Raw genomic sequence first — 15251 nt, 5'->3', positions numbered from 1 at the left:
GCAATGTATCCAGAGTGCATTAAGTATAAAAACAGTGTGTGAGAGAGGGTGGAAACTCAGCTCAGTAATGTTATAATACATTGTTTTAAGGATCACTACTGACAGGCAACGCCGCTATTCCGACTTAGGCCTCACACACACGTGGACTTAGATGAATGCAGGGACGCGGGCAAACACACACAACCATGCATGCACTAGGAAAAAAAAAAAAAAAAAGCCGGGTGCCATCTATCAGGCTGCAGACAGGAGCCTTGGAAGGGGGAAATCTGTCCTGTGATGGCTCTAAATGAGGGCTGTGGCGGCGCTGTCACATTGCGTTTGGCTGGAACACGGGAGCGACGAGGGGCCGCGAGGGGCGGAGGGCACGGACACTGTGTACTGATATAATGAACTTGGGAGATGGCTTGGGAGCATGGGCAGACACTGTGATTCTGTCACAGCTAGTGGTGTTCTTACTCCTGTTGCTGCAAGGGATAAAGAAAAGAGACACGGAGAGCGAGAGAGAGAGAGAGAGAGAGAGAGAGAGGTGGGGAGAGGAGAGGAAGTAAATTGAGTGCAGGGAAGACAAGAGTGAGGAAGAGGCGCAGGCAATGATCAAGAAGACCGAAAAACAGAAGGAGAATGAGAGATGGAGAGGGGCTGGGAATGCATAAGCAGCCCCGCGGATAAACACAGCACTAATCGCTGCCGGATTGGCGAGGCAATACCAGTGTTATACCAGAAGAATATTTACTCTAATTAGAGGCAGCTAATGTGTCTCCAGGTATAAAGGCTGTCAGCACTTTCCTGAGAATAATTAGAAGCACAGAGCATGCATTGTCCAGGAGCGCGGCGCAGAGCTCCCTTTGTACATCATTAACAGTTCACTGACAACAAAAGCAGAGTTAATAGAATGTAATGTGGTCTCCTCACCCATCCGTTTGTTCAAATGGTCATTAGGGTAATGCCGAATAATTCCTTCCTTCTGCAACCCCTAAAAACTCCACAACTCCTCCCACCTCCCCTGTGCCCGTTTTTTTGGGATTTCGTTCTCAGAAGTCCTGCCTCCATTCCCTCTCTCTCTCTCCCCCTAGACGGAGAGAATTTTCCCCAGCCCCTGTCCTCCATGTCGAGATGATAAACATGATTTCGTGGCGCGTTACAATCATCGGTCTTCGTAAAACACGTGAAATCCTCTATAAAGGAATTAATTCTTGCTGCGGAGAGACAGCGCCAAATGTATAGATTTACTATTCCACAGTCGAGTTCCCCACCGTGTTTTAATGCATCATAAACACTTGGTGTTTTTTGGTCTCCGTTCCAATAAAAACAGAGAGCGCGGGGGTGTAATATCTGGAGCTGGGGGAAATTAAAGCTGAAGTTCCTCTCCTCCTCGGTGCACTCCCAGCTCACACACACTCATGCAGACACAGACACACACACACACACACACACACACACACACACACACACACACACACACACACACACACACACACACACACACACACATGCACACACACGGTTAATCAGCAGCCCAGAGAGAAATCTAAGACCACATCTACACCCAGTGGAGGGAACCTGATACAACCACATCTACCCCCCCACCACTCCACCCCCAACACACACACACACACACACACACGCACACACACATTCCCCGCTTTCTCTTAATCATCAACGCACACACATGCTCCTCCTGCTGATAAATTACACGCAAGGTTCAGTATGATTAACTAAAGTTAATGAAGACTGAAAGTGATCTCAAACAAGGTAACCATAGAGGGGAAGTCTTTGAGAAAACACGCAGGGCGCATAAGAAAAGAAAACCAGCGCACTTTCTTTTTCTTTTCTTTTTCTTTTTTTTTCCATATCTGCTTCTGCTGCTATTTCCAAAAGTCCTTTCAGTGTGCGGTGACAAACATAACCCTTCTGACTGGTGGAAAAATAAATCATACTTTCAAGTGAAGACAAATGCCTGATCCGTTGGGAGTAGCCTCGGGCTATAGTCATAATGGCCTCCCTCTATTTCTTTTCTGCCTCCCTCTCTCTCTCTTTCCTTCCTCCTTGTTGTCTCAAGGCGGGGAGTTTCCCCCTGCACTACTGTAGTTTTAAATGTCCACCCGAACCAGGCTTACGCAGCACAAAACTAGCTCAAGGCAGATCAGTGGCAAGGTGAATATTCCTGTTTTAAGACTTGTTTTATGACCCAGCCCGAGAGGGCGAGAAGCACTTCCAGTCCCCGGGGCAAAACTGCTGCTCGGCTGCAATTTTGAGCAAACAAGCGAAAACTCATCAGTCACATCTTCCGACTATCATAACACAATTACACCCCACGCATGGCACAGGGTCGTTACTCATGCCTGATCTTGTGTCACGGCCATAAAAACTGTGGTTTTCCTAACACTGCAATCAGCAATGTGTGCGTTCGGCCCGGCCCAGGCTTGGCCCGGCGCGGGCCTGGGCCAGCTGCAGAAGTCTGTCTCCTCTCCTCTCTCGCCTCCTCCTGCTCTCAGTGCTATCAGGTTGCCACTCCTCCTCCTCCAGCCCATTACACAGGCCTCTTTATGCTGCGCTAAAAGCTGCTCATGTTCAAACACTCCTGGGAAAAGCTCCTTAAAACACGTCAGGATGAGAGGCCCTGTCTGGTAAAATATTAATAGGAACTTAATTGGTTGTTAATGGACTGGTGCTTGGGTAGGAATCACCCTCCATTAGATAGGCCACCGAAGCAACCCATTCAGGGGTGTCATCTTACCACCTCCGCGATCTAATTGTTTTCCGGTCACTGTAGCCGTGAGTTGCCGTAACCTGGTGTTAAAGACATTACTGCTGGAGTTTTATGTAAGGTCCTGCGAGCGGTGCTGGACCTCGTGCCGACCACATTTCCTCGCCAGCTTGAGGAGCGTGGGTGTTCAGTTACTTTGGCATCAAGTTTGAACCAGCTCCACTTCTCCACTCTTTTGTTTTCCTCCGTGCCATCCTCACACATTGGAGGAGCGAATCGTCACATTGAAAGTCCTGTTAATCTCTCCTCCAACTCCACATAAGGAAACAGTTTGAACTTTTGTTGTTTGTGGCCAGTGTGTTTGTGCTTTTTGCGGCTGCCGTTACCCAACAGGAAAAATCCCTCTTCTGCTAGAGTAGGCATGTAATATTGATGCAGAGCAGACTCGCAGAGACACAGAAATCAAATGGAATCTGAACTGAAAGTTCAAATGTCGACATCAACACATACATTTTTGATCGCAGCAAACCTACGAGACGCCATTCCTTTTAAGGGAAGCCACAGGGGCCCGTGCGGCGGTGGAATATATTTAGAAATAAGTGATATTTCAGCGTGTCTTTCGATTCCCAACTTCGTTCAGCTCCAATTCATTTATGAGAGGGACAAATACTTGTTGAAAGAGGTTGTTCAGGAAATGGGACTTAAAATGGCGGAGGAGGTTCACCCAGACGGACTTTTTCTTTTACAGTTGGGGCTTTTAAATGCACCGTGTAAAAATAAACCAGCTCTCACAGATTGTTATTTTCTCATCGGCTCTGCAGACATTTACTTTTATAACCACAATTTTCAAAGTATTTGTATTTAACTTTGGTATTTTCATTTCACGCTTCTTTGTTTCTACTTCACTACACTGTGGAGGCAAATATTTTACTTTTCACTCCTCAACATTTACACGAGCGCTTTAGTTACTGGTTACTTTGAAGGTTCAGATTAAAAAATGTAGTTAAATCAACCCCTATATTCTAATGTATCAAAATATGTTGTGTATGATGTATTGTAAAATTAGCACCACCTTTACCAGCTGCAGCATTAAAGTAATGAACATATTAATGCACCAAATATTTTTTTGTCCAGTGATATCAAATATAATTTTCAGAAATGGGCAATTCTGCATCATGAGTACTTTTACTGTTGACACTAATACTTTGTACTTTTAGTCAAATGTGCATCATGTAACGGTTAGGGTTATTTTTCAATGTTTTTTTTTTTTTAATTATCTTACAAAAATAACAGTTTTGACATCATGACATCTTTGTATTTGTGCCACAGAGATATATACTGAAGTTAGCATGCTAACCTGCTAGCACAGTCCGGCTCTAAACCTCCTGTATATCTGGTGCAAACATCAAAATCCAGTCCCGGACAGTTCTTACAGATTCCACCTTTGAGTGTGATTTCCTGCGCAGGACATTTAGGTGTTACAGAGCAATTTGAACTCTCCAGTACTGATATTTTTACTAAAAGCAATGACAAGGAACCTCCATTTTTTTTCTATCATGACCTGATCTTTGAGGGCCATGAAATAAACTGTTTTATTGTCATACCATACCAGCAGAAGGCAGAGCAGCTTCTTTCTCTAGTTCGTGAGACTGACGCTTTTGTTTGCGTATGTGGGCCATATAGAGGCATCAATCAATGAAATTGAGAGTGTTTTATAACCAGGTACAAACTCTTTGTAGTACACTTAAGGAGCAAGTCTATCCTCCATTAAGGGTCAATAATGTTTACAAAAAACCCCCAAAACAAAACAGTATATTATTCATTCAATTTATACTTTTTCTTATGAATAAAACTTCTAATAAAGTTTGTTTTTTCACTTCCAATTCATTGATTAAAGGACAAGTTCACCCAAAAATGAAAATTCTGTCCCTATCCTCTCACCCACATGCTGATGGAAATTCAGATGAAGTTTTGTAATAGATAATAACTGAATTTTCATTTTTGGGTGAACGTATTCTTTAAGCTTTCACAGTTAAACCCTGAGCTCCCCCTCTTGATTGAAATGCTCTCTTTATTTACTTGTCTCCTTTACTGCTCTAAACTCCCATCTCGTGACTCTGACGATTTAACGGTAACCGTGTTCAAACACTGAGTGAATCCGTGTCCAATTACATTACGAAGCAAATGTCAATGGATCCAACAGATGTTGTCTCACCACACGAATGCTGAGTTTCAGTTTGCTGATGCACATTCAACACCCGCCACTAGATGGTATCAAAGCACAGACAGCCAATTCCTGATACCAGATAAGCAGACATGGCTGTTTCTCACAGGATAATGAGATGAAGTATGTCAGCCAGGCCTCCTGTTTGACTCCTGTGATATGTTCTGGTTCCCTGCTGTGATCTATTACCTGGCTGAGTGGAGGCTGAGATAATCCTGAGGGTTTGGTAATGCTGTGGTAGAGAAGACTCGACTGTCTGTTCGCTTTAGCCTGCCCGCCCGCTTGACTGCATTGCAGACTGAAATGAATCTATCAGACAGGAGGAAAAAACAGGAAGATTACCATATCAACATTAGCATGCACTCAAAAGGGGACCCCACTTTAACGAGATATGTGCACGTCTTTCACCCTGCCCTCATTATCAGCAAACAGATACACACTCATGCTTCAGTTTTATTACGTGTTAAGCTGTCAGGGTTGCAACAAATGAGCAGATTCTTGGCTGGACCTTTAGCAAAAATGTCAGAGGCTACAAATGAACACATGATGGTACACAACAAAGTGCTTGCAAAGACCACTTTTAAAAATAGTAGAAAAGTTCCAACGGTATGAAATGTCCGATCTGGAAAAAAATTGTACTTGGATAACACTCGACACTCATAAACAAGCACGACAACAAAAAAAACAAAACAAAGTCCCCCATAGATTTAGTCGACTAATGAGTCATTCCAGTAGAGTGTGTTTTGTGCAATTATTTTCATCATTGTTTCCGGTTTGCCCTTTTGACATCCCAACATTCATAAATATACATGAAACTTGCAGTCGCTCGCAGTTTATTTTGTCGCTGCCTAAAACTGTTAGTCGACCATTAATTCTGTGGATGAGAACAGCGTTGAAAAAAACATTTTTTCTATGCCCTCAGGCAAGACAGCTTTCTCCTTAGCATGCATGCCACAGCCATTTATTAACTGTCAATCAACGACTTTGTTCATCTCAGGTGCACACAATAACATTCATTGTGGAAGAAAGTGAGTCCAAATGTCATACTACTGTGCACAGACAAGCTATGGTGATGTGAACTCTGTTTTTTCTCATTACTGTCTCGCCGCTCGAAAAATGACATGCTGTCACGTTATCGATGTGAAGAAAGGCTGCGTGCCAGGTGGTTTGGCCATTCAGGAGCTCATGTGGAGGAATGCATGCTAAAAGGTGTTTTAATCGGCTCCAGAAACACTGGATGTGCGTGGTACAGATAACAGGCAGTAAGAACAAAAGGAGCTGATGCAATTACAGAGGAAAAAAAGACCTGCAGTATGCCCTTCTTTTCACTCTCACCCTGCAGGTAAAAAGGGGGTCCATGCGCTTTACACCTAATAAAATCACATATCCTCTCGAGCTTTACCAGAAATGGTCAAAAGGGCTGGCTACCGGGCATCAAGTGACCTAAAGGGCAATCACAGCGACTCCTCTCTAGGCGGTATTGTGGAAAAGTATGGGCTTGACCATGCCTGAGAGGATCTTGGGCACGTGAACGCTCACAATCTCTGAGATCATCTCTGGAAAGTTGACCCGCGTCTGCAGGGACTGGGCTTGGATGAACAGATCATAGGTGAATTGGTGCAACTTCCTCACAATCTATGAATGAGAGAGAGAGAGAGAGACAGAGACAGAGATCAGGCATCGGGTTATTAATAACAAAGATGATACGCTTTAATGTGTACAACACTGAAAAAGAACAAAGCCGACGGACAAACGAGGAAATGACAAATGGCACTGAAGCCTGTCTTCGAGCTCTACGAGGTGATTTAAAGAGATGACACTGGCTGTGGCCGTCTAAGCCCCGCAGGCAGGGGAAAAGCCGGAAGAGGTCTGAAGTGCAAAGTCTTGATCAACTGCATGGTTCTCTGCCCTAAAGGGCCCTGCCAGACAATCCCTGTCTGCCCTCTAGCTCATAAGGCATTAGACGATCTGAGATGTGAGTGGGACACAGACAAAGCTGAGCCTTTAAGGGTAAATCCACAGTGAAAGACACGAGGCTGAAACTGCTGCGGTGGGACATTTTCCAGCTCGCCTGGTCATGCCCCGAAACACCGCTGTCAGGAGTTTACTTCGAAATCGGTTTGTTTCTCACAATCAGTATTACAAGCTCAAGTAGTATTGAGGAGGAAAACAGCTGATCTGCACCCTCTAGTGGAGGCAGCCAAGAATCATCAGTTATACCTCCATTCACCGAACACTACTGTTTCAGAGCCATGAAAGCTTAGTTTTTAAGCCCGTACAGTGACATTTCATCGTGACCAAAATCACTGTGAACAGTTTTATGTGTACAAATATAATCAGCTACTCGGGCCTCGATAAATGCTTTCAGAAAGTTCTCTAAGCATGCTTTCTTTTACATTTTAGAGACTTTAATTATCTTGGCTACCTCCCGTACATGAAGCAGGGGGATGGACCAAAATAAAGCCAAGAATGATACAATAAATGACGGCAGAAAACATTCAATTTGAGCATTTTGGTTGGTTAAACCTCTCATTAAAGTCGGATTGTTACCTTAAAGTAAACTGGGGCTTCAAATCTGAAACCCCAGTACATTTGTTATTTGAGTTTTATGAAGAAAATGTTTTACTTTATTTGATTTTGTTTAAGGAAAAAACAATACAAATACACGTGGACACTCACTGGCCACCTCATCAGGTCAACCCGCATGCTGTCATGTATAATCCAGTACAACAGCTGTGGCATAAATATTGCCCTTACAGAGGTGATAATGTTCTGCTTTGTATTTACCTAAACAAACATTTAATGAATGAGGTTTTTGAAGTGGTGCCATTTATGTTCATGAGAGGGGCAGAACATGACAAACACCTATGACATAAATAATAAACCCAAAGTTGAATTATTACTGCTCTGAGAACCTCACCAAAAAAAAAGAGAGACATTTTAAGCTTTATAAATGTTAATTTTACATCAGAGCTCTTCAATTGGTTTGCATTGCCTTGTGCAGGTGTACCTAATGAAGTGGCCAGTGAGTGCATATCTGTTTACACATATCTGACGAGCTGAAGGCAGTTCTCATCTCTGTCGCTTGCTGTGAAAGCGTCTGTGGTTTAACAACAACACTTAACCCCACATCAGCTAAATGCAAACAATTACATGACAAAATAAAACATAAAGTTGTCACACTGTCCTTCGCTGGATGTTAAATTCAAATTCAGCTCGCGGCTGTAAAACTGTAACAGCTTTTAAGACTGCAGCTTAAATTGTAAGTGTGTCTGTTCAAGTGTTAACTGTCTCCAGAGACAGTCAACTATCCGTAGCGAATTAGTGTACCATTAAATACACAGATGTCCAAATAATTCACGTTCTTTAACGGGATTTGTTCAGTCTACATTTTCTTTTATTGCTTTAAAATTGTCCTCGACTTCTTCTGGAGTGAGAAACTCCTCCGTACTGCTGTAATTTCATTATATCTGCCTATCTGGACCTTGGCTGCCGTGTGTCTTGGCAGTACAGCGTGTCAAATCGGACCCGCAATAGGGTGCTGGGTGACCTGCCAAACATCTTTTAACCTTTATTTAGACGGAGCAGCTCTGAGAGATAACAGGAATTGGGAAGAGGGAGTGGGGGGGGGGGGGGGTGACATGCAGTGTCACAGGCTGGAATCGAACCCAGGACACCTCTGATGACTCTGAAGACCCTGCCCCGAAGTGTTTCAACTGCTTCACATGAAGTTGACGGAAAAGTAGGGCAATCTTGTATCAGGAGAGACTTCAGGAATGTGGTCTGAAGTGTTGTGGAGCACACGGATTCAGAAAACAAACTTTTTATTAAAGGACTAACGTTTCGACGTCAGGTGCATCTTCATCAGAGTCAAACAATACAGAGACTCACATCTTTTTGAATAACCTCCCCTAATTAGGACGTTAATCCAGCAAAAGCTGAAATAAACGGGGGGGTGGGGGCATAAACTGCATGTTTTGGTTTGTTTATCCCAATTAGTGAACGTTCAGTAGTTTCCTTTTGCAGTTTGGTACAGTGGGATAAATTATGCTGTTAGTAACAAGTTCCTTGCATGATGGCTGTGCAAATTGCTGTCACACAGGCCCAGTGCAAATCATGAATACATTCATTTAGTTAATAATAAATAAGTCTGTTCATTTGAAACTAACGGCTTTCACAGGAAGATGAGTTATCAGCCTTTTCATGTTCATTCATTCTGTGTGTTAATATTATTGATATTGTAAATGAACTGGCAAGGGCAGCTGTGGCTCAGGGGTAATGCCAGCATCTTGTTATCGGAAGGCTGCTGGTTCAGTTTCCCTAGTCTGCATGTCAAAGTGTCTTTGGGCAAGATAGTGAACCCCAAACTGCTCCTGATGTGCTTGCTGGTCGGCGTCTCACACGGCAGCCACCGCCATCAGTGTATGAATGTATGTATGAATTACCGTAATTTGCTTTGGACAAAAGCTAAATTCCATGAATGTAAAATGGCCCCTTGCTTACATTTTAATTGTAATAACTGATTGAAGTAGCTTGCACTACAACTACTATTACACTGGTTAATACGTTTACACTATTTTGCTGCAAACCAACGTTCTTGACTGTGGATTTGTGGGAGCCGCACTTTAATCTACTTGCTCACTAACTAAAATTACATTTACACAACAGCTAATGGAGTCACAGCACGGCTGTTTTCATGTGAGAGGCAGAGTTGTGTCTATTACCGACTGGAGGTAGTCCAGCAGCTGTGTGAGCTGGAACAGCCTCTGTGTACGGGTGGTCTCCCCGCAGTGACTGGCCAAGCGGTCCAGCTCCTTGATGTAGGAGGTCCGCAGTTCATCAAAACATCGCTGGCTCTTCAGGCCCTCCACTGGCACTGTGACCACAAAGCCAGAACACAACAATAACTCTCACAGACTTTATCCATCCTGTCAATCCTCTGAAGTATGGCTGCGTTCTATTTGTCATATTTCACTTTCTGAGTTGACATTAAACTTAATATTTCAGAGCCGGCCCCAGCAGACTCACTGATGCTGAAGAGGACCAGGGCCTTCATGCAGAGGAACTCCTCCTGGGTGACCTTCAGCATGCAGAACCTTTGGGACAGCAGCTTCATCCTCACACAGTGTTCATACATACTGGACACCTGCATCCGCTGGCTGTCAGGGGAACAAAAAAAAAAAAAAAAAATGTTGTAAGGAGGAGGAAGAAGGAGCACACGGTGCGACAAGAGCAGAAGTGAGAAGCCAAGAGAGGGTCGGGCAGGGAGGGACACAGAGAGGTGGAAGACAATTAACGATGGCAGGAGCGAGAGTGGAGGAAAAGAAGAGAGGAAAAAAGCAGCAGAGGTGAGAAAAATGAGTGAGATGGATAATGGAAAAAAAGAACGACAGGGAGGCAGAGAAAAATGAGGGTCAGCAGCAAGGGCAGGCGTATCCATTACCATGCAGGTCAGAAGCAGCCCGATAGAGTGAAAGAAGTCTAATGCAGACAGAATGAGTGTTTTGCTAATGTTGCACGGAACACCGGCCAAGTGAAAGCTGCTCTGAGGGCCTGCCTGTGGCTGGATTAAGCATTCTGAGCTACACCCTCCTTAAGACAATTCGCTCATAAGTGGAGGTAGAATTGTTACTCGTACAAGGTACAGTGATTTGTTACACAAACTCTGTGTTAAGTTCCTCAAAGTACAAAGAAAAGACAAAAGACAAGGAGTCGGGGTGTCAGAAACGTTTCGATCAAGGCTGGAGGAAGTTGAAAACTTGTCAAAGTGAAAAAAAGGAAAGAATTCAATGTTGTTAAGATGAAACGGAATAAATCATCAGAGGTGATCCCTCTGCGGCCACGTATACCAGACGTAAAGGAAACGGTAGGAACAGAACAGACTTGTTTACTGTCTTGCCGAGACGAGACGACATTCGTCGTCTGATTTTTAAAATCTTCCTCTGAAGCTCGTATTCCACTGTGTCTTTCTCTCCAACCGTGATGACAGGTGAAGTCTCATGAAACTCCAACAAACCCAATGTCATGATGATTACTGCGGCTGTTTAGGCCCAAACCTATCAAACTTTGTTTGATAAAGAGAATTCACCGGCTTCAAAAAACTTCGACTAACTTTGTTTACCTTAACTTAACTTTTATTTTGTGCGTCCCGTCCTCTTTAAGTCCTCACCGTGGTGGAGAGTATGTCATGTGGCTGAAGCTTCACTAGACATCTAACCCTAACCCTGGGAGAGGGATCCCCCCTTTGAGGCTCTTCCTGAGGTTTCTCTCAGTCTTCCCCCTGCTACAGTGGTTTTTCTGGGGAGCTTTTCTAAGGACAGAGGGTGTTGCTCACTCTACAGACTGTAAAGCCCTCTAAGGCAACATGATTGTGATTTGGGTCTGTAAAAATAACTTGAACTGACTTGACTCAACAGAACAGTCCATTTTTCACGACTTACTCGTTGAAGACAAGGTCTGGAGCGAAGTATAGCATGGAGCTGTTGGTGAGTGTGTAGGACCTCCAGCCCAAAGCGAACACCATCACCCCCATCCAGGACAGCTGAATCACTGACATCTGATCATCCACATGGAGGTCACGGAAACCTGTTGGAAACACTCATTTTTATCAAACATCTGCTGATGCGAGAATGACAAATGGACACTTCACAGGCTGAATAAATAAATGTGAAGACTTCTGACTGGTGACAATAGAGACATCACAGTACCATACACAGCTGGCCATTTTCAGCCTGACATTCTTGGCTTAACTATGAACATGTCCCCCTCTAGTGGTTAATATTTGAACAGGATTGCAGTACATGGGATTGTCCGACCCCATCATTCAAGTTCAGTAGGCTTAAAATTCTGGTGACAGTGAGAATGGTGTTGAGGCCAAACGTATTATTTACTTTTTTTGAGCTTTAAACCTTATGGGGGTTATTCTCATGGGACTTCTTTGTGCTTCATTGTCCACTCTTGCTCAACACGAGTCTGGCCTTGCAGTGTGTTTCTTGGCATGAATAGTTTGTTTAGGATTACGCGAAAGCTGAAACAACTGCTGCAGCGATTTATCCCACACAGCCTTGGCAGAAACACTTCCACGTGGCCTGGACTCATCTGAGAAGTGTTACCTTGGCCCGGGGGGATGCATTTACCTGGTATCGCCTTGGCCCAGCGCACCACGGTTACCAGCTGTCTCTCCCCCAGCTCGTTGAGGCTGGTGAGCAAGGATGCCGGGCTGTCCGGCAGGGCATGGTCGTGTCCAGCATTGACCACAGGCGGCTCGATGGTCTGCAGGATGCTGAGGAGGGAGAAGCAGGAGCGCAGGGTCGGGGGGATGGCCATCGTGAGGGCCTGGGACGCTGGTGGAGGTAAAAGAGACAGAATGACACACAGAACGGAGGAACAATAGAAAAGGGACAATGTGACACCAGTCCTCACCCTGAGCCCTGGCAGCTGCACTTCCGGGCTCTAACCTCTGGCTGCCATGAACCTGAGGCTGCTCCTCCTCGCCGTTCCTCGCCTGGCCGGCTCCCTTCAGCCTGCGACCTAGAGCCCACCAAGATAAATCGAACACAAGAGGGTGAAAAAGGAGACGCGCGTTTCAAGCTGATTTTTACGCGACAGCTCTGCAAATCAAGACGTAACCCTACACTACGAATGACTAATCTATTACACTGTGTTCAAGCTGGAGCATTTTTTCTACTGCTACTTCAGTGCATTTAAGGTATTTGACCACCCTGACCCCGTTTTTTTTTCCCAAAAACACAAACCACTTATACCTTCCTTCATACCTCCCTCTCTCTGCTGTCATCTCCCTCACCTTTGAGGCTCATTCCTGACATGAAGCACCTCTTCAAGCGACACGACGCGCAGTTCTTCCGCCTCAGCTTGTCGATGGTACAGTCGTTGCGGCTGGCGCAAAGGTGGTTCTGCTTACCTGGTGGCACACACAGGCACACACACACACACACACACAAAAAAGAGAGTTCAACAATGCTTGGGCTTCCACTCACAGCAACGATATGTGGGTGTTTGCTGAAAACAAATTGCTCGCTCGCATAATGTCAGGTCAACGCGCCCTGCCCGCCTGCATAAACCGGCGTGTGGGTGTACGAAATTAAATCGGCAGACTGGTAATTGTGTGGATGCGCTTGCCTGTGTGTGCGTGTGTGTCCCACCCACCTGCAGCGGCTCTCTTGAAGAAAACTTTGCAGCTGCCACAGGTGACTGCTCCATAGTGACAACCTGAGGCGTCATCACCGCACACCTGACACACCCTCCGGTCTGACAGGTACACGGCAGGAAACAAATCTTCATGCCTGCACACACACACACACACGAACACATCAATATTGCTAACAGGGCACTATATTTCTCCATCATCTAAGATGGGACCTCTGTTTCTGGTCATTTGGAAAATACAAACACAGAATAGTAAAACTTCTCTTAATGTCTCTTAGCACAATATTACTTCAAATGTGTTCTTTTAATTTTCGTAAAGAAACTGCCAAGAGGGGACTTTGATCCTTCAGCGTTCTTTCCACACACACACACACACACACACACACACACACACACACCAAATCCTGTAATAAGATCAGATTAAGGTCACTGTGTCTGCCCTCAGCGTGTCTAGGACGCCTGCTGTGGCATTCAGAGCACTAATTCCCTAAATACAATCCAACTACAAAAGGAGATTCTCCCTGTTATGATTGAATGTATGACAACAAGCGAAGTTATCTATGAGATAACAGCAAAGCTGCGATTAAAGAGTTAACGCTTTTGCTCAGGAGGACTCCCAGAAACATCCCCTTTCATTCGGAGCACAGAACCGGCAACAGGTGCTCTATCTCCTGTTTATAGAGACACTGATATATTAGCTCTCATCTAGTGCGAACTTAGTCACAGCACAAATAAGGCCAGTTGTGGAAAGCTGGGGTTGGTTATAGGGTGAACTTTGATTGTGCGTGCTGTAACACAACTTGGCCAAGGACAAGAGGAGCGTGTGAGGCTGTCCTGAGCAGAAAATGATTCAAGTGCTGCCACACAGCTGCCTCCCGGGCATGGTTCTGCTTCGACAGGAGGAATTAAAAACTAATACACAATGAGCACGTTTGTGTCGGCTTTGATTTATTTGTGCTTCCCAGTTTAAATGCTCCTTTGAAGAAAAATATCGAGAGGATCTAGGAGGACAGTGCAGCTTTAGAGTGAGATAAAAAAGGGTTTAATAAGGCGTCAAATTCGCACACAAAAGCACAGGAAATCCAACAATGCAACACTCATTAACGCTTAAGTGTAAAGCCTGGCAGATTAAAGCATACCCACAACACACGCGGCATTTTTTTTTTTATCCATTTGATTCCGATGAGAGAAGGATGAGGCTGATGAGAGGATGCCTGTGGCAACCTGTTGACGGGATTTCCCTGCAATAAAACCCTAACAACAACAATAACAACAAAACGTGTTAAAATCTGTTATTTACCTGAAATTGCGGTCCGTGTAGTCCATCCAAACAGCAGGCTCGCTCTTGATAGTGGGCAAAGTGCCGTGCCCTTGAGGAACTGCACTTTGGTAACTTTCCACTTGACCGTACTCATGTGCCATCGCTGTGTGCGCGCCACCATTGCGACCCAGCTCCCCCTTGCCGTACCAGACACAGCGGCACTCCTGCCTGGATCCATTGGAGGCTTGCCCGCAATTACAGTATTTACACAACAAAGTGCGTCCATTGGATCCGCCCGTCTCCGGCTCGGATCGTCCGCTGTACGCGCACCACACACCCGGGGCATCCCTGTATTGGCTTGGATTGGAAGAGTAGGCATTGTACGGCTTCGCAGGTGTGTACCCGTCCACCTGCGGGGGTGCGGGCAGCTCTGTCACCGGGGCGATGTACAAGTTTGATTCCTTGGCCACGCATCTGGATATCACCGGGCCGCGCGTCCCGGCTTGCGCGCTCTCCATCTCGCCCGATCTGAGCAGATCCATGCAGGTCACTTGCTCAGTGCCGTGGCACACCTCCCCAAAGTCGTCCCCTCCTGGGTACGAGCCCGAATTCATGTTTCGAGGCGCTCCAAGATTCGGCGCACCCCGAGGACTGCTCTCCACTGTGTACCCGAAGTCTGCAAAGGCGCTGCCCGAGGAGCACTGGTTCATGTTGCCGAACGGAGAAGATGACACCGTATCCAAGCCCAAGGACACCGACACCGCCTTGCTGAGTTCAGCTGTGGTCGGGCACGCACAAGCGTCCGCGGTATCCGAGCGATCCCCCGATTCATTCATCATTATTAATGACTTTGACGTTTCTTCTCTATCAGACACGCTCGACTGAGAGGCCAT

At 45.4% G+C, this 15251-nt stretch overlaps 1 protein-coding gene across 1 annotated transcript; it reads right to left on the bottom strand.

Annotated features, from left to right (window-relative positions):
• Positions 1–5366: 5366 nt before the first annotated feature.
• LOC119007809 (progesterone receptor-like) lies at positions 5367–15251 on the bottom strand. Its single transcript, XM_037077720.1, has 9 exons — positions 14398–15251; positions 13098–13234; positions 12736–12852; positions 12354–12461; positions 12068–12274; positions 11372–11516; positions 9960–10090; positions 9656–9807; positions 5367–6566 (listed from the first exon to the last, which is right to left on the bottom strand). The coding sequence occupies exons 1-9, from the start codon at positions 15249–15251 to the stop codon at positions 6402–6404; spliced, it is 2016 nt and encodes a 671-aa protein (XP_036933615.1). The 3' UTR covers positions 5367–6401.

This window comes from Acanthopagrus latus, chromosome 18 (genome assembly GCF_904848185.1).
Source record: "Acanthopagrus latus isolate v.2019 chromosome 18, fAcaLat1.1, whole genome shotgun sequence".
NCBI lineage: Eukaryota > Metazoa > Chordata > Actinopteri > Spariformes > Sparidae > Acanthopagrus > Acanthopagrus latus.
The sequence above is the reverse complement of the archived record's forward strand: the minus strand, read 5'-3'. Positions and strand labels throughout refer to the sequence as shown.

Excerpts from the sequence above, each read along its gene's own strand:
- LOC119007809 (XM_037077720.1), bottom strand. The coding sequence starts at position 15,251 with ATGGCCTCTCAGTCGAGCGTGTCTGATAGAGAAGAAACGTCAAAGTCA. Across the intron at positions 12,853-13,097 it reads CTTCAAGAGAGCCGCTGCAG|GTAAGCAGAACCACCTTTGC; the intron begins GTGGGTGGGACA and ends GTGTGCCACCAG. Across the intron at positions 9,808-9,959 it reads CCTGGTCCTCTTCAGCATCA|TGCCAGTGGAGGGCCTGAAG; the intron begins GTGAGTCTGCTG and ends TTGTGGTCACAG.